At 40.9% G+C, this 19,557-nt stretch overlaps 1 protein-coding gene across 3 annotated transcripts in view; it reads left to right on the top strand.

Moving 5' to 3' along the window:
- Window positions 1-19,557, top strand: part of LOC112160059 (interleukin-1 receptor accessory protein-like 1-B) — a gene marked incomplete in the record, with an annotated part of 393,180 nt that overhangs the window by 344,527 nt on the left and 29,096 nt on the right. For all 3 annotated transcript variants that reach the window (XM_024294396.2, XM_024294395.2, XM_036215438.1), the window contains 2 exon segments: window positions 808-940; window positions 15,302-15,447. In XM_024294396.2, the coding sequence (XP_024150164.1) occupies window positions 808-940; window positions 15,302-15,447 (279 nt within the window).

Genomic DNA, 19,557 nt, shown 5'->3' with positions numbered 1-19,557 from the left:
CATTCTCTCTGTGGTTCCTAAATACCATCACTCTCCCATATTGAGTATTTTCCTCCCATGAAAATGCTTGTTGCAGTCAAATTGGGGTGCACTCGAGTCGGAGCGCCGCAGCATTGATTGCTGCTGCTGCTGCTGATTAATAAATTTTCTTCTCTGGGCCACATCAAAAGTTGAAAGAAAGCTCCTTTAATTACCACTCCAGTTCAATAATGCTAAACATCATCTCGGGCTCGCAGCAGCACCTGAGGAACCCAGTAAATACCGTCTCGTTTGAGCTCCGACGAAGAACTTCTTTTTTATTGAAGTTCTCCAAAGTACTTTATTCAAATATAAAGACAGCGTTTGAGTCGCATTTTATGGCTTTTATGGAAGTTTGGTATTAAAAGGTTTCTTCCAGTTAGAAAGTTTAAAGGTCAGAGATTTTAAAGGCTATAAACCCGCCCTGAGGGGTTTTTACTTTTCCTGTTTGAACAACGTCTCAGAAGGTGGGAGTGAAAGTGCGTCAGGATGGTTGCGGATGAAGTCATCACGCATTAGTGCTGCATAAAATCTATCGTTTTTCAAGCGTCTCGTTCTGCTGCAGGTCACAAAGGTCACTGAGATTATGTTTGTTCTGTCTGAGAAACCTGTAGATTCGTCTGATTTATGTTTGTTTACTCTGTACTGTTTTTGAGAGGATTACGCTCCTCAAAAAAAGCAATAAAATCGCATTTTTTGTGGATCTGCTCACAGGAAGCCTCCAATCTTGTTATCAGGCAGGAATTCACGCTCTTGTTTTTGTGTGTTTTTTTTTCTCGTCTCCCACAGGAAGTCCCATCAACCTGACATGCAGAGCGTACTTCGGCTACAGCGGAGACGCCAGCCCGCTCATCTACTGGATGAAGGGGGATAAGTTTATTGAAGATCTGGACGAGGAGCGCATTCACGAAAGCGAAATCAAGTAAGATCTTCAAAGCCTTTGGTGAAACGAAAAGACTGTCAACAAAAAAAAGAAAGTAAAGTCAAATTAAAGCTGAGTGGTGTTGCACACACTGAAAAAAACAGTGTTTTCAAAATCCTGTTGGTTCTATCTCCATAGCAACCATTTTATGTTTTGGTCGGCTGAAGGCGACAAACTCAACTGTGTCGTTTTTAGGAGAATTGGCAAAAGTATTTTTTTTAAATTTCCTTGGCAACAGAGGTTTTTGGTTAGCCACGCCCACATTCCTAGTCAGATCGTATTTCATATAATTTAATTCAGCTTGAGAAAGCGGTTGATGTATAACGTGTTCACAATGTTCCAGTGAAAAATGTTTTGCTGTTCAAAATCTCCAAACTTTAATCCCAACATTTTTTAACCGAGTAGCTCATCAATGAGGCCCAAGGACTTAAGAAGTGAAGTCCCTAGAAGTAGTTTAAATTAGTAGCTGGTACTGAAGGTGTATCATTTTGAAATTTCAAGATGGCAGGTTCATCCAGAGGTCAAAGGTCAACAAGCGTGAAACGTGTTCGTGAAGTTTGCCGAAGATATGTGTAAAAATTACCAAATTTCACACTTTGTCACAACATGGCCGCCAAGTCGTAGGTTCTGTGGCCATCCCATAATAATTTGAAACTTCCTTGGAAATTTCTTCTTTCTTTGATTTTGTCAGGGGATTTTGAAGCCAGCTATCTATCTGGCTACTTTGCTACCTAGCTAGCTAGCCAGATAGATATGATATCAGATAGCTAGCTTGCTACCTAGCTATATCTGATTTTAGTTAGCTAGCTAGAATCAGATATAATATCAGATAGCCAGCTATAATAAGCTTGCTACCTAGCTATATCTGATTTTAGTTAGCTAGCTAGAATCAGATATAATATCAGATATAGCTAGCTTGTAACCTAATTATATCTGATTCTAGCTTGCTAGCTAGTTGTATCTGATACTAAAGCTAGCTAGAATCAGATATAGTACTAGCTAGCTATCTGATACTATGGCTAGCTTGCTAGCTAGTTGTATCTGACACTAAAGCTAGCTAGAATCAGATATAGTACTAGCTAGCTATCTGATACTATGGCTAGCTTGCTAGCTAGTTGTATCTGATACTAAAGCTAGCTAGAATCAGATACAATATCAGACAGCTAGCTATCTGTTACTTTGCAAGATACATCAATTTTTTTTTTTACAGCTTTTCTTGATGTGATGTCATCTTTTTTTGTTGAGGGGGAGGGGTTGTCATTCACTACACAAAATTCATTTTCAACAGCTACCACTTGTATGTGTTCGGCAGGGGCAACATTATTGCTCAAAGGCCCATTAAGAAGGAAAATTTGCAAAAACATTTGGTTTCTTGCAGTCCAGGACTCCTGTGTGACAGAATTGTGGATTTTCATATTTTTAAAAAATCTTTCTGTAATCAGAGCAGAAAGGCAAAACCCTTGTCTGAGCTTCTCAATACCTGTCTAAACATCTGCAGGATCTCCCATCAACACTCCCATGAAGCTAATCTCATGAACGCCATGTTGCTCTTTAATAATACATGTACTGTAGGGATGCGTAATGCTCCGTATACAAAGCTGCTCATGTTCTTTGCATTTGGAAGACCTGTTTTCTCCACTGATGCTGCTCCAGCATTCGGCTGGACCCAGACTTGATGGTCTTTTGTTTGATTTTGCTCCATTTAGGTCACATAATCAGGAAAAAAAAACAGAAATTAGCATATTTTTTCCCATGATTGTTGGTGGTTCTTTGATTTTTCTCACAGCTTACATCACCAAAAGTCTGAGTCATACAGGAACCTTTGGAGATGATCACGCAGCAGGTTCTGCTAGTTTGTACTTTTACCTTTTAGTGTTTTTTTTAAAATAGCTCACAGTTAATATATTTTTGGCTTATAGTTTAACATTTTTTTAATGCAATAAGTTGATCCTTTTAAATATATTGTTTTTATAAAGTGTTTTTCAAATATCAGCATTAACTTCAAGGGTTATACTTGAAGAGTATTTTAGGGTTCTTGTTCAAAGGAAATCTATTGTGATGTTTAATTATTGGACATTTACATATAAATTAAATGAACTGACTTTGCTTTGTTGTGCAATCCGAACCCTTTTGTTTGAAAGTTTCACAAAAAAGGCCACAAGGGGGCGCTATTCAAAAAGGGTAGGTCTTCAATTAAATGGTTTCTGTTTGGGATCAACGTCACAAATTCTTGCATTTATCAAGATGCTAAAGCATAAGGCTATAAATAACAAAGGATGTTGTTGTTCCAAAAGAGTATTTTTCCTAAGGCAGCAGTGGATGCAGTTTGCTGCTTCACGTAGGGCTGCTTTTTGTATGGAGTTTTACCATAAACACTTAACCTGCTGAAGAAATGGCCAAATCTGTGTTTGTATAATGGTAGGTAATAAACATGTTTTGTTTGAATATTGTTCTACATTTACTTTAGATCAAAGGTTTATGTGCGAAGCTGCAGAAAATACAGAAAAAAGTACAAAAAAAACATTTCAAATCATTGAAAATGGGAGGAGCTAAAAGTTTAGTTCAGAAAAGTTCATTTTTAAACCAAGTTTATTGAGGACGTTTTCTGTCTAGAGAGTACATATACTCCTCAGATTGATTTTTTAGACTGAAAAGGAAAATTCAAACAGTTTTCAATCAATTTAAACCAATAATAGACAAGAAAAACATAATATTCTCTTGCATTTCCTTATTATGACCAAGAACTAAGAAAGTTTCTGTGCAATTACTGCTTCTTTTAGAAAGCAGACATGAAAGTGAAATTATCTTGTGTCATTTCTTTGACCTAACCTTGGTTTTTGATCAAGTTTTCAGAGACAGATTTTAATTTTGTTTCTTGTCAAACTTAGATTTAATAAACTACATCTGATACTACTCCCTACACGTGTGTCCAAGAGTCAAACTCAGGACAAGTTAGCAGTCAAGGTAACTTTTATTGTCGCTTTTGCTTCTGGATTCACAGAAATAGATCCATTTCACACCCTTTCATGTCCTGCCCCACCGCACCCCTCTGACAGCCTACACCTGTGACTAGAAAATCCCTGTCGCGGACAAACGCCGTCTAATGAAAAGGTTAACTGTAAGCAGCATGACAAGGCTGGGAGGCGAGTTAGCGGCCCCGTCAGTGACCTGGCATTTCAAGATGTCTCTATTAGCCCGCTCGCCTGCTCCGTCCGGCTCTTAGCGCCGCTATCTGTCGTGAAGGACACCGGGCCAATTAGAGCCTGCAGGATTGGAGGGGGGCAGCGGAGGTGGCAGGTGGCAGAATTGGGTAGGTGGTGTAATAAGGATGAGACGGAGGAAAACTGACGGGCGCACCACATGTGGTTAGACACCTGCTTTGGTGCGATAGTCAAATGAGGTAACAAGAAGACATCAAATCAGTGACCCTGAGTTACTTTCAAAGTGTTTTTATACTCCCAGCTTACAGTAGAACTCACATTCTAGTGTATTTTTGTTTTGTTGCACTGCAGGAGACCGTCTCCCTCTGAGTCTAATTTTTTATTTTATTTTTGTGCTCACATTTGAATGTGCACCACTTCAAATCCTCTCCCTGATATCATTCCATGAGCTCTCGGCTTTGAAATGGAAATTAATCACACGGGAGCATTCCCCGAGGGGCTGCCTGTAATACATGAAATGGAGCTTTTGGCACAATGTTTCAGCGCTGAGTTTCTGCGTTGATACAAATTTTTGTGGCTGCAGAACAAGACTTTTTTTCCTGCGGTCTCTGAGGTGAGGGCACGCCACCCGATGGCACTCATGAAGGCCGTGAAGCTATAGTCTTGAGTTTTCTAGTGCAATCCCATACATTGATGTCTAAAGCTATGGTCACACCGCGCATGTGTGGTGCGTTCAAGGGGGGAACGTGGGTTCTTGAACATGGTGTTCATACAGGACTGTCGCTACCCCACACTAGCGCATCTACTCACAGTTTGAGGAGGCTAAATCTGGCAAATCTGACTTCAGGCTTTTTCTACATTCGCCTGAAACGTAAACATGACTGTCATCTGCATAATGTGTATTTTCTGTCTTAAAACAAGCCTGTACATAAAAAACTAAAGAAGTCCCAAGACAGAGCCCTGGGGGACCCCATAGTTCAAGTCCATTTGGTTAGTTACTCATATCCACAGAGTACTTCCTGTCTTTAGGATCAGACCTAAACTATCTTAGGGTGTGTTCAGACTGGACACATTTGGTCCGCTTAAAGAGAACTAAAGTTTCCTCTATAGTCAGAAACCAAGTTTCAGTGAACTCGGGAACCACTCTTTCAAGGTGGTCTAAGTTAGTTTCCTATCAAACTGAACTTTGGTTCTCTCCGAAATTCCTCAGTCTGAATAAAAAAGCGGTCTGGGAGAGAAATAACTGGACCAAAACGGCCACTATAGCTAAATATTAGCGGACAAACGCAATGCAACAGCTTAAATGCTGGCTCATTAAAACAACTTTTAATGAGATACACATTGACTTTGACACAGTTTTGAATTAAAAAGCAATCTATATGTCATAGACATTTATTAGCATACCTCATAGCTATAGCATCCTCGAACTAAAGTAGCAGTAAAAAGTGTTAAACTTGGCCTTCATACAGACATTCAGAATTGATCAGCAAAATAAAAAGTTTGAGTAAGTAAACGATCTTGGCAAACCTTTTTGCTTTGACCCGCCCCTGTAACTGGTGGCCAATGACTGAAGAGATCTTTAGTCGCATGGTTTTGTTTACAAGTTTTGGTCCTGAACAGAAATTTCTAGTGGATCCCAGTCTGAATACAGATTAAACTCAAGGTTAAGGACTATCCGGAACAAATTAGGTGCAGTGTGTAAAACACCCTTAGTTTATTACTCAAAGGGCCGGTGTCCTACATGTTTTCCAACCAACCTGCCATGGAAGCTCCTTATTGGCCAAACACACCTGATCCAGGTAATCAGCAACAGATGAGACAGGATTTCTGGAAAACCAGCAGGAGCCCCGCCTTTGACGCCTGGAGTTTGACCCCCTTGAACTAAACCATTCAAGGAAAGCACCAGGTCAATCCAATCCTTTAGTCTTTGCATTAAGACCATATGGTCAACTGACTTTAACTCTCAGTTCCCGCAACAGCACGACAGAGATTTGTACCCAATCCCCGTTCAGCAGTTTAAGTGCTGTAATGTACCCTAAAATCCAACAGATTATCGTCAGAACAATTGTTCATCAGGAGAAAGCTGTTAGGAAAACGACCTTTTCAAAGGAATTCACCAAAAATATGCAGGCTTTTCTTGAGACGATAGTTGTTCCGTTGCATCAAGATTGCTAATCTAGCTTGATGACAGCTGTTTCCAAAGCCCATGGAAACATCCTCAAGTGCAGTGAGAGTTTTTGAGAAATCTAAGTTTTAAGTTGAAGTTTTATTAATATCTAGTGGGAACCACACAGAGGTTGAACCTGTGTTGAACTCCGACTAGAGATGGTTTCTTGGACTGTTTTCTCACTGAAAAGTGTCTTTCTGGCTGCAGAGTTTTGATGTATTGTGGAGTTCATTGGACGTTCAATACCCCAAACCTTGTCACTGAAAAAAAAAACACTTCAAACACTGATATGGAAATGAGTTTTAAATGATATAGAGCGGGAGAGTTTCCTAACATATTTACAGTAGCAAACAGGATTTGTGAGCTGTGGTTATAGTTTGTGATGATTCCCTTGTTTCTTTTGCTCCATATGCGTTCAGCTCTTCTACACTCCTGGTTGTGTCCTCATTCTTCTCACCTGTTTCTAGACATTTTAACCTTATTAGTAGTGCTCGGAACAGTAGAACACTAGAAATCTTTGTGTACAACAAAACACCAACTTTAGTACAAGAAGTATTTTTCAGATCTAGTCTCCATGAAGGGTTTTTTGTTGGCATCCTTTTTGGGACTCTTCCACACTTTTAAGGGTGGGAGACTAATGGGGCTTCTAAATTGCTTTGGCCTTCCCAACTGTCATTTCCCAAACATGGTTGACTTGACTGTGTTAATGGGCCCTTCTTCCTTTAGGCCCAACTGTATAAATTTGTGCTCTTTGACGTGAAAGTCATGGTTGCTCCCTTGCGCAACCTACCTCAGGTGGTCATTGTAGGAACATCTTAGTACACACCTAATACTTCCTGGTTTCAGAAGTCTGGAACAGAGTACTTGATAGTGTACTTCCTGTCTTTAAAATAGGACCTTAACTATCTTCAGAGCTGGTCCCACTGGTTATCATGACTGGAGCACAGAAAATATGTCCTCCCCGTGGTACAGACAATGTTAGCAGTGGACTGGTAGTGCATCGGTCAAGATATGTCCGCAGAATCGACGCTCTTACAACATTTTTGAACTGCACAGAAATTTAGTGGTACAGTCGTCCAACAGCAGTACCAGTGTGCGATCAGGCCATGGAGCAAACACCAGCACACGGGCTTGGATGTCAAAATTTTGCGTTCGTGCACGGCTGTAGCACTGCCGTTCCACTGCCAGTCTACGTTTTGTACTACTTGGGCGGCCGTGGTGCAGTGGTAGGGCGGTCGACTCCTGATCAGAAGTGAGCAGGTTCGACTCCGCCTTGCCCGCCCATGTGTCCAAGTGTCCTTGGGCAAGACACTGAACCCCGAATTGCCTCTGGTGGGAGGTTGGCGCCAGTGTTCGGCAGCGGAGCCACCACCAGTGTGTGAATGTGTGCGTGAATGGGTGAATGGGTCTGTGACTGTGAAGCGCTTTGGGCCCTCGAAGGAGGGTAGAAAGCGCTATACAAGTATACGCCATTTGCCTTTTACCATTTACTTTTGATCAATTTTGACCAAAAGTTAGTGCGTCTAAGCGTGTGTGCCAGATTTTCCAACATTTTTTGTCTGTGATATGGCTGTCAAGTCCTGTGGGACCGGGCCTTTAGGATGTGTTCACACCGGACACATTTGGTCCACTTAAAGTGAATCAAAGTTTGTTTCCCTTGATAATCCAGAACAAAGTTTCAGTCTGAATACCCTCAAGCGAACCGGAATGGAGGGTTTTTAAATCCCACTTTGACCAGACAGTCCGCACAACTTTGTGAATATAGCTTAGCTCTAGATTAGTGTCTCTTTTCTTTGACCTTTACAGAAAAATATAACAGGATTTAGATAAATAGAAAAAAGAAAGTTATACAAACTTGAAATATTTCATAAGACATCAGTCGATTTCAATGTACTCTTTGAGCCTCAATCAAGTGTTCTGTCAGTCAAACTCTCATCAGTGTGTAGGAATAGCAGGAAACATCCGAACCAGAGTTATTGATTACCCTCTTTATCCACTGATGGATCGTCGGGTTTCTTAAAAAAACACATCTGTCACATGTGCTCTCAACAACAGTCAAACCGGGGCTACTTTTCTGTTGAATTGCTGCATTAAGTAGCCTATAATGTCCCCCTAGAGGGAGATGAGCAGGTGCTTGAGCTCCCTCAGCTCTCTTCTTAGCATGTAAATGTACTAAATAAGCTGATTACATTCACTTAGGCAAATTTGTCGTATTGATCCTCTTAACAGTGCAAAATGTCAAAACACAGTAAACAAAAGAGGGCAGCTGTCACCTGGGGTCCCTGATCTGATGTGAACATGACACTAATCATCTAAATATAGTCTGACTGCATGTACCTCTTTTTTTTCTAGAACATTCTACCTGACCTTTACCTTGACAAACGTGGGGATTTCTCAGCGTGCCTGTTTTCCATTTTTCCATTATACTACAGATGGGGGTCACTAAGCAGCAGGGTGAGAACAGCAGCCTGGAAACGCTTCTTAATTCACTCCTAGCCAGAGAGGCTGTTTTTATGCGTTCCAGCAGGACTCTGGTACGCCCACAAAGAACCTTTGAGAGCACAAGTCGTGTCTGCTATGGCGCTGTCAGAACCTTTGCACCAATTTCAGAGCTCTAAAAAGGAAACCCTCACAGGGTTTGATGGCTGGAAACCACAGGTTGGAAGGCCCACACTGGTTTGTTTTATTGCTTGGAATTTCACTTTTATGTTTGGAGCCTTTTTCCTCATTAAGACCCTCCGTTCTGCGTTATTCAGTTTGAAATACTAAATGTTGTAGTTCCTCAAATGACCACTAGAGGCTGGTTTCAACTCCAATGTTAAAAAAATCAACTTCACATCTAAAACGTACTCTCCAGTCTAAACATTTTAGGGTTCACTTTTTTAAGGGGTGTGGCTTCTCCTTTGATTGGTAGGTTACTGGACCAATGGGTGGACTCTGTTTTGGCTTCATTCTAGGACAGGGGTGGCCATCCTGGTCCTCAAGAGCCTCAACCCTGCCTGTTTTCCAGCTCTCCCTGGACTGATTGATGCTGACAATTGAAATCAGGTGTGTTCAGTCAATCAGGATGTGGAATCATTTACGTCAACTAATCAGCGGTTGTTTGGTTTTGCTTTTTGGCTAGTTGGTTGTTTAGTTCCCTGGTTGGCTCATGGTTGGTTGTGTGGTTTATTTGTTTGTTGGTTGGTTGGTTGTTTTGTATGTTTGTTGGTTGGTTCTTTGGTTAATTGGTTAGTTGGTTGGTTGGTTGGTTGGTTGGTTGGTTGGTTGGTTTAATGAATTGAATAGATTGAATAAAGTAAAACAATTTAAATAAAGACGCCAACATTTTTAGGACTTATACCACCATTTTCCAGCATAACCATATTTGAAAAAAAAAAAAAGAAATTGAGAGATAAAAGTAAACTCAAACCAATCAAACATAGAGGTGCTTACTTATGTTTTCCTCTCAGTCACACCACATTTGGGACGTTTAATGTTTCAATGCAAAGTCTATAAGTACACGCGCGCTTCAAGCTTCTGTGCAAGTTGCTTCCAAAGTTTCTACAACCGTTTTCAGCTCTGAGTGGCCAATGAACGTTCATTAAAAGTTTAATCAGGTCAAACTAAATATTGACTCAGATGTGATAATGACGTATGGACTAATTCATTGAAGTACTTCCATCCATCCATCTTCCTCCGCTTCATCCGGGACCGGGTCGCGGGGGCAACAGTCTAAGCAAAGATGCCCAGACTTCTCTCTCCCCGGCCACTTCCTCCAGCTCCTCTGGGGGGACCCCGAGGCGTTCCCAGGCCAGCCAAGAAACATAGTCTCTCCAGCGTGTCCTGGGTCTTCCCCGGGGCCTCCGCCCAGTGGGACATGCCCGGAACACCTCACCAGGGAGGCGTCCAGGAGGCATCCGGACCAGATGCCCGAACCACCTCAACTGGCTTCTCTCGATGCGGAGGAGAAGCGGCTCTACTCCGAGCTCTCTCCAGGTGACCGAGCTTCTCACCCTATCTCTAAGGGAGCGCCCAGCCACCCTACGGAGAAAACTCATTTCAGCCGCTTGTAGTCGGGATCTCGTTCTTTCGGTCACGACCCTGAGCTCATGACCATAGGTGAGTACTGGAACGAAGACTGACCGGTAAATTGAGAGCTTCCATTTGAAAATTGATCATTGGGAAGAAATGATTGTAGTGTCCTTCGTCTATCAGAATAGTGAAAGGTGGAGCAGAAATTGGACCACTTCAACATTTGGTATCAAGCTTCTTCCAACTGTAGGTTTCAGAAATGTGAAGAAGAACCCCTACCTATTTGTCCAGTGTGAACACCATGGGCAAATCTGCATGTAGCGTGTTCTCAAACATGCATCACATGCCCGGTATGAACGTAGCCTCCGTTCAGATTCACCTTCAAAAATAGTCTTCCTGGCTTCTCCTCTCCTAGAACCCACATAAACCCGGTCCCTAAGAAGTATGATAGATGTGAGTCTGCTTTTCCTTTCTTTTTTTTTCCACGCCAGCTCTTGCTTTGTTTGAGATGCACTGAGTCACACATGGGTGGCAGACTCTTTAAAAAGCCATCAGCGTGGATCTATACCTCAACCTTGTGCAGCCCCGCGTCTCTGCCTGACTGGCCGCACAATGGAGAGCGATGAACAGAGCGGAATCAGGAGAAAAAAAAGGACTAAATGAGTTTCCCCCTCACATGTACATAACCCAAATCCAGGGATGTGAAGAACAAAAAGTACTTCATTATTGGTTTTTATGAACCTCCTCGTCTCCCTGGAGTTTGTGGATGCTCACTAATAGCAGCCATATTTGTGTATGTTACCAGTTTGTAGAACTAATGTAAGCTATCGCCATGGCAGCCGTGATTGCATTGTAGCTTTTCTTTATATCCCCAACACTTCTGCTTTGTTTAGCTGGCGCATTGATCAACAAGAATTAGATGAGTTTTCATATTCAAATGCCCCGCAGCAAGCAGCGAATGAATGCCCAAGTGGCACTTACACCTTTTCGCACTATTAGGCCCATGCATCATTAAACAGAGGCTTGAAATAGCTGTAATTTTTGCTCCGTGTGCCTATAAACTCCATGTTTATGCAGCCCGGAAGGCAAGAATTTGCTGTTTTTGCCACTTTTTTTTGTGACGAATGTTTTCATTTCACTTTATTGGTGGGGATTGGTTTGTAGTTTGCCATTAAAAGGTTCACTTTTTAAGGTAATTCTCAGAGGGGAATAAATCTGACGTTTCTCAGACGGGAAGTATTATTCAAAAATACAATTTTCTTTCACTTTCTGTCGTTTTACAAGCTTCATTATTTGTATTTTCCTTTTTTTTATCTGACAAAACGGCAAAATGGTTCCAAAATAAAACGAGGAAGAGATATTTAGAAGTTGCTGCGCACCATTAAGACAATTACAGCCATTAAGACCGTCTCCCACACAAGTACCTGCAGGGCAAATGAAGAAGAACGGTATTTACACCCAACGTGTTGTTATTTCATCAAGAGGTGCAGTTAGCAATAATCTTAAAAGACTGAACGGTTAGCCCCTCCCCCTCTGGGGAAGGCGGCCTCCGTTTCCGCCCTGGAGGAAGACCACGCGTCTTTTAGCCTCCGTATCTGCCTCCGCTTCTTTCTACCTCTGCAGGGCTGCTGATTGCTTCTGTTGCTTCTTTCCATTCAGTAGTTTTTTTTTCTTTAGCTTTGGAGTTCTGAAGTGAGACGGCAAAACAAAAGTGATTTCCCTCTCTCCACTTCACTGAGTGCCTCAATTTCACATTAGGTGAAGTTTTCTCTTTGCTGACATGGTAGTTTAGATTATGAAGCCTCGGTTTGAGACAAGTTTGACACAGTCTCTTGGCTAACTTTGTTTTTTAAGTCAAACTTTTTGGTGAAACCTAAATTAAGATTTAGTTTCCCAGGAAACCTGGTTGTTTCACTCTCAAAATGAAATGAAAATGACTCCCTCAGTAATTATGGAGTCATGGAGGATCCAAAATGGCCGCTCAAACAGGAGCCACTGTCAACAAAAATCACCATCTTTGAATTCTTCTTCCAATCCTGACAGCAACACATTAAACCCAGTAAAACAATGCAGTCTGTAAAGAAGCTGAAGCCACAGAATATATCTGAAACACACCACTGTCAACAAAAAATATGACCTTTAAAGTATTAGAACAATACAGGGTCATTTTATAAACCATTACGTTCAACCAATACAGGATTATTGGAGAATTGGATAAATGACCCCTCCCCCCACGCATTCCAAACAGGAAGTTTGGAGAAATAAACAGCTACTACTCACTTATTCTATCTGTCAGAATAACCGTACTTTTTTAACATGTTCTTGCTAATGTTGTTTTTTTTTTTTTTTCCTGCAGTGAAAGTTATTTAAGTTATAAACTGACCAATCAGAGCAGAGGCCTCGTTCAAAATGTTTGAAAGGTTCCACCGAGACCGCTTTCAAGTCGTAGGGGAGTTCCAACAAGCTCACTCCTGACTGGCGAGAGCGGTTGTGATAGAAATGGTTAACTCGTCACCCGGGCTCGTGCAAAAACAAAAAACATACAAAACTAGCGTCTGGTGTGAACTTCACCAAAGGCGACTGAACTGATCTCATTTGGGTGGAGCCAGAAAAAAAGTTTTTTCTGTGGCTGATGTCCCACTCACTTAGTCCAGTTGTCATATACAGTCAATGTGAACATCGTGTGCTTTTTCCTAATAGAATACGCAACTACTAGAAATAGTTGGAGCTGTGGATTTGCTATTGTGTTGATACATTTTTAAGGGGATTTTTTTATCTCCAGATATTTGCACAGTTGACTCAAAATAGTCTATTGTTGGGTAATTTACAATAGAATGACATTCCAGACACTATCTTTGCTCCAGTTATTTAGCCCTTAGTTTTGACAGGACAATCAAAAAGTTTAATTCTATGCAGACGACAAGGTCCTTTTGATCAAGAGGCCGACCCTTCATAGATTTATATATACATGTTTAACTATATATGACACACTGAACATTTGGTTATAAATGCATATTGTGAAATATCAAATATTTCTTTGGGACTGTCTTATTTTGAGGAAAATATGAAAAAGCATCCAAACTATTCTAATATATTTTTTTAAATAATTTAAAATATTTATGTAGTTTATTCACTTCATAAATTAGCAACTAAAGTAAATGAATAGCCTAATAGTAATTAAAAATGTAGTAAAAATGCAATTACTTATTTATTCCATGATGTCTTGATGGCTAATTATATCATTTTTATATCTGTTGTTCATCATGTGTCTTAATTTCAATTTCACCAGGTGTTTGAAGCTCAGTTTCTATTTATCAGTTCATTTTTTTTTTTTCTTGCAAGATGAACAACACTTTCAGATTTCTTATGTCATTCTATACCTAAACCTCTGCGTTCGAAGACTTTGGTCTTTTATGGACATTTTTTGTAGGTGTAGATTCCTTCAACTTTATCTAAATTCCTCCAGTGACTCCATCTCTAAGCAGTTCCTGAGCATGTTTGGTCATAATGTGAGTTCAACAAGCTCAGAAACTGCTTAGTTTGTGACTGCAGCTCCTCAAAACTGAATCCAGCAGCTCTCAAACTTTCATTTTTTTATTCAGTCTCAAAACTGCAAACATCTATTTTTTTCCCCCCTCACTCACTAATTCGGCGGGCGATGAGAGGTCGGCCTCGCGGAGCGTGATGACACTTTCGCCATCATCCTCGCACCAAAGTGTCACAACCAATCAGCATCCGGAGGCTCAGCGCCTCAGCCGAGCAACCGCCGCTGTCGTCTGGGAGCAGCGTCATGACTCCCATGATTTTCCGCGTCAGTCACGGTCGCTCGGCCCTTCATGCCGTTTCAGTTTTGATGGAATAAAATGTAGAAAGTAGTGGATCGCAAACAAACAGAAGGCAGATTTTTGCAGTTCTGTGCATATTTGTGATTTATGAAAAATATGCGTTTGGGTTTGGAGGGTCGTGGTCGTCGTTCAGGGATAAAGACGCTCAGCACTCTCGAGTAATTCTAAAGTCATTTATCTATTTTATTACTCCTAATAATCAACATTAAAGAAAAGTTTGTGCTAAGAATTTACTATCCTGATTACAATTCTGCCAGACGAAAAAGTCTAAGATCACAAAATTCCTTTAATTTGTGCTGATTTGTGATCTTAAATAATATAAAAGACCCAGATTACAGATACGTTTTCTGCCCATTTAATTCGATTATAAACCTGCCTTTGTTCCCAGGAGATCAAAGATTAAAATGAGTTAAATTTTCCTTTTTTAGCATTGGTATTGCTAGCACAAATTTAGGATTTTGACATTCTATCGTCCATTTTTTCTTTAAAAATACTCACATCAATGCCCAGCGTCCTGTGTTGTTTATAAGTATGTTCTGACGCAATTGAAAGTTGATTGTTTTTGTAAAAAAAAAAAAAGAAAAGTATAAAGAGCTCTAAAATAAGCACAATTTAAATTAAAATATTCTTCAAGTACAGTGGTGAACTAGAGACACTAGCCGCCCCCACACCCTTTTGGCCCACCCTCACTCCTTATAAAAATACACTTTTTTCAAAATGGCGGCTTTTCTTTTGTCTTATCTCCATAGCAACCATTGCATTTTTTGATCGCTTGAGAGTGACGAACAGATCTATGTCATTTTTGTAAGAAATGGCCAAAGTAATTTTTGGGATTACCTTGGCAACTGAAATAGTTGTTTCTAATTTGTTTAAATTGTTTGTTATATTGTTTTGTTCAGCTTGAACCAGCGATTCTTGTGTTAAATTTTCACAACATTCAATAAAAAAGGGTGAGAAACAGGGAAATTTATTATTTTTGTAATTTTTGTATTTTATTTTATTTTTTTATTCAAGATGGTGGCCTCTTCCTGAGGTCAAAGGTCAACAAAACTTTTTTTTCTTTTCCCATATTGTTCAGAAATGTGAAAATTGCCAAATTTCACTTTTTGCCAAATAACAAATAACTATAAGGTTTTTATTGACCTCTACTTTCTGCTCTCTGCTGCCCCCGCAGGACTGTCCGGGAACACCTGGGAGAACAGGAAGTCTCCATTTCTCTCACCATCGACTTCCTGGAGGAGAGCGACCTGGGCAACTACTCGTGCTACGTGGAGAACAGCCACGGGCGGCGGCAGGCCAACATCCAGCTCGTGAAGAAAGGTGAGGCGGACGCTCGCTCTGCACGTCCTCTAAAGCACGCCGCCCGCCATAAATCCGGCAGACGGATGGACCAGCCTTGATTTTTAATAATGGCGTGTTACGGCGTTGGAGGTGAAACACACGATTATATACCACAGGCCTTCGCCGTGACAACGGAGTGAATCTCCCGCGGCGGTTTACGGAGAGCAGGAAGAACTACAACAGGGATTCTGGGAATTGAACGCTTGTTTGTGGCCTCAGGGACGGAATAATGGGACAGTGTGGTGGATGGTGCGAAAAGCCCATTCATCCACGGCGGCTGGAGGAAGCACTTCTCTGAGCAGGAAGAGAAACACTTATTACGACCAAACACGACATAAAACACAGACGGACGTCTTTAGTTTCAATATTTGAGACATTTTTTACCGATTTGGGTTGGGGAGTCTCCCGGGCCTTTAGACTCTCGGAGTGGAACACATTTCCATAGATATTTTGCTTCTCTTTTAAGCTGGAAGCTTTGGATTGGGCTTTGATGCCGGCCCAGTTCCCCTCCATTTGCTGCATTAAAGAGGTTTACGCGGCGCTGTCGAATCTCAGAATAAGCCGCAGAAGATTAGCCTGGTCCTCGCATGATTGCAAGACTTACACGAAGCGGGCTCTGTGTTCTGGGGGGGCTGTTTTTGTTGCACGTCTGGTAGAGAAACCAGTCAGCTGTCTTTCCTTTTTTTCATTTATTTATATCTTTTCTCTTCTTTCTAAAGAGTCTTCATGTGCTTTTTAAAACCGTGAAAGACCTGAAGATTTGTCCTAATTTCCTCTTTTTCTCCAAATGCGAGCGTCTCCCCTAAGTTTTTTTTCCGTTTTTTTCCCCCCTCATTGCACTTCCCATCGTTTATTTTATCACTTATCACTTTTTACATCCTTTTTCAGACACAAAATAAAGCCACAAGCGATGTTATATGACCTGAAGGTGCTACCAACCCCCACACTTACATGAGGATACCAACCCCCACCCTTAGAGTGGCTGCATGTGGCAAATTCAAAAGAAAAACCCTTTTTTTTCAAAATGCCTGGTTTTTTGTTCATTTATCTCCATAGCAACCATTTTAGATTTTGGTCGTCTGAAGGTGACGAACAGATGTATGTCATTTTTAAAAGAATCTGCAAAAGTAAATTTTTTGATTTCCTTAGCAACAGAGGTTTTTGTTGCCCATACCCACATTCCTAATCATATGTTAGATAGTTTTGTTTAGCTTGAGCCAAGGATTCATGTTTTGAATTTTCACAATATTTGAGTAAAAAATATACAAGTCATTAAAATCTACAAACTTAATTTCCAGCATTTTTTTTCTAAATAGCTTTATAATGATCTTTCTAGAAGAAGATAGATTGAAATCCCTTGAAGGAGTTTAAAACACAGCTGGTACAAAATGTGATTTTTATTTGAAAATACAAGATGGCGGCCTCTCCCCGTGGTTAAAAGTTAATGTAGCTTCGGTGGTAAATGTAAAATTAGTCTGAATCTGAATTCTTCCCCTACGGCTTCTCTCCATCCCTCCAATTGTAGGGGCATTTGGAGGGGTAGGGTTGTCCGAAATAGTTTTTTTAAGGGCTAATCCTAGCGCCGGAGGGATACTGAGCCCTCCGCCAAAGCGGTGTACCGCGTTTCGCTGTGTTTTTCCAGGGAGAAGCCGAAGGGGAAGATTATGGTCATAACCGGATGTGTGAAATTTGGTGAAGATTGCTCAAACATGCAAAAACTTCCAAATTTCCCACTATGCCACAATATGGCCACCTAGCCTTAGGTCATCGTAGGCCAATTTTAAAACTTCTCTTTGGTATCCCTGACGTGTGTTTTGGTCTCGTTGGTGGATTTTAAAATACAATTTTAACCCGATGAGAGATTTTGGGCCCATTCATTTATTTGATGGTTTCTCCCACTGTGATGTCATCATTTTTCGGAGGAGGTCGTTCACTTTCACCGGGTACTAGCTGCGTTGGTGAGTTTTTGAGGTGGATACATTTTCACTTAAAGGAAGAATTGCGAAAAATTCTGGTCCTTGCACTCCAGCAAAAACCCTTTCTACATAAAAATGCAGTAGAGATGCAACCATTCACTTTCCCCCAATATTGGGTTTAAGTGAGGATGCCACAATTCTGGGTTTTAAACCGAGGACTGAGGCTTCCCCACTTCTAACATTTGTTTTTCATTTTTGCCGTCACAGCAGTTGCGCTTCCCGCCTTTTATTTTATCACTTATCCTCTACTGGGGATTGTGTTCCATCCTTCTCCAGACACATAGAGAAAAAAGGAGGAGGTGATGAATCGCCTGATGCTGCGCGCCTCCATCAAATCCAGCCTCTTAGTCATCACAAGCTAATTTGTCTTAATCTGTCCCTCCGCTGCGCCGCTACAATATGGATGCAGAGAGGAGCCGGCCTCTTCTGTAATCCGTGCTGTTTGAGGAGCAGCTGCCTCCTCGTACGTCCAGATATCTCAGCGTGCGGTTGGAGGTGGCGCCGACTCGGCACCCCTCTGGGTGAAGGTCGGCCGTGGACAGGTGTGACGAAGCAAGCCGGGCCACACTCGTTAGCCCGCGCCGAACATCATCCCTCATCATGGGAGCTGTCGGCCCGCCACTCTACGAAGAGGTTAAACCGCGCCGCTGTGATGGATGGCGATGCACGCCGATCCTCGTTTATGCGGCAGTTAGCTCGGGCTTTTACCGCCACCTATTAGTCACCTGGTGAAGGCTGACCACCCGGACTCCGGGAGGAAATGTCGGGAAAAGATTGAGCGGCAACACACAGAAAAACTCATAATGCCTTGAAAAAGAGACCAGATCATGAAGAAACACTTAATCTTGTGGTTAGAGAACCACTCCGATCACCTTTTGAGCTAGTTAAGGTTATTTTGTTTTTACTGAAAATCAAAAAGTGTTGCACACTGGATTATAAGACACATGAAGTGAGTAAGATGTTATTAACTAAGTTCACGGTAATTCTAGAACCTTTTTGTGACATGCTCACGTTAGCCAAGCTAGAAGTGTTAGCATATTTACGTTAGCTTACGCGTTTGCCTCATTAGAAGTGCTTCTGCCTTAGTGTATTTAGGCAACATATTAGCCACTTTAGAAGTTTTGGCGTATTCATGTTGGCCTGCGCGTTAGCCACATTAAATGCATTGGCGTATTTTATTTTATTTTTTTTGCGTTGGCGTATTTACACTTTTTTTTAGCATATTTTTTTTACATATTTACACATGTTAGTCAAGTTTAGAAGCATACGTGTATTTATGTTAGTGTACATATTAGAAGTGCTAGTGTATTCACCTCATGTTAGAAACTTTAGTGTATTTATACTACCCTACATGTTAGCCATGTTAGGAGTGTTAGCCTATTCACATTAGCCTACATAGAAGTGTTAATGTACACTGACGTGGCTAACATATAGGCTAAATATTAGCCACGTGAAAGAGTGGGGTTAGTACATTTATGTTAGCCATTTTAGAAGTGTTGGCATATTCACATTTAAGTGTTAGCATTAGCCTACATGTTAACCAAATTTAAAAGTGTTAGCATCAGCCTACATGTTAGCCAAATTTAAAAGTGTTAGCATCAGCCTACATGTTAGCCAAATTTAAAAGTGTTAGCATTAGCCTACATGTTAGCCAAATTTAAAAGTGTTAGCATTAGCGTACATGTTAGCCAAATTTAAAAGTGTTAGCATTAGCCTACATGTTAGCCAAATTTAAAAGTGTTAGCATTAGCCTACATGTTAACCAAATTTAAAAGTGTTAGCATTAGCATACATGTTAGCCAAATTTAAAAGTGTTAGCATTAGCCTACATGTTAGCCAATTTAAAAGTGTCAGCATTAGCCTACATGTTAGCCAAATTTAAATTGTTAGCATTACCCAACACATTAGCCACATTAGAGGCATTAGTGTATTAAAGTTAGCCTACATTAGACATTAGAAGAGTTGGCTCATTCACATTAGCCTAGACGCTAGCCATTTTAGAAGAGTATTTAAATTAGTACTCATTACAAGCATTAATGTATTTAAGATACATATTAGCCATTTTAGAAGCGTTTTAGACTCTTTTGAGCCAACTCAGACAAGGAAAAAGAAG

Source organism: Oryzias melastigma, linkage group LG2 (assembly GCF_002922805.2).
Source record: "Oryzias melastigma strain HK-1 linkage group LG2, ASM292280v2, whole genome shotgun sequence".
NCBI lineage: Eukaryota > Metazoa > Chordata > Actinopteri > Beloniformes > Adrianichthyidae > Oryzias > Oryzias melastigma.
This window is presented reverse-complemented; position numbering and strand designations above follow the sequence as displayed.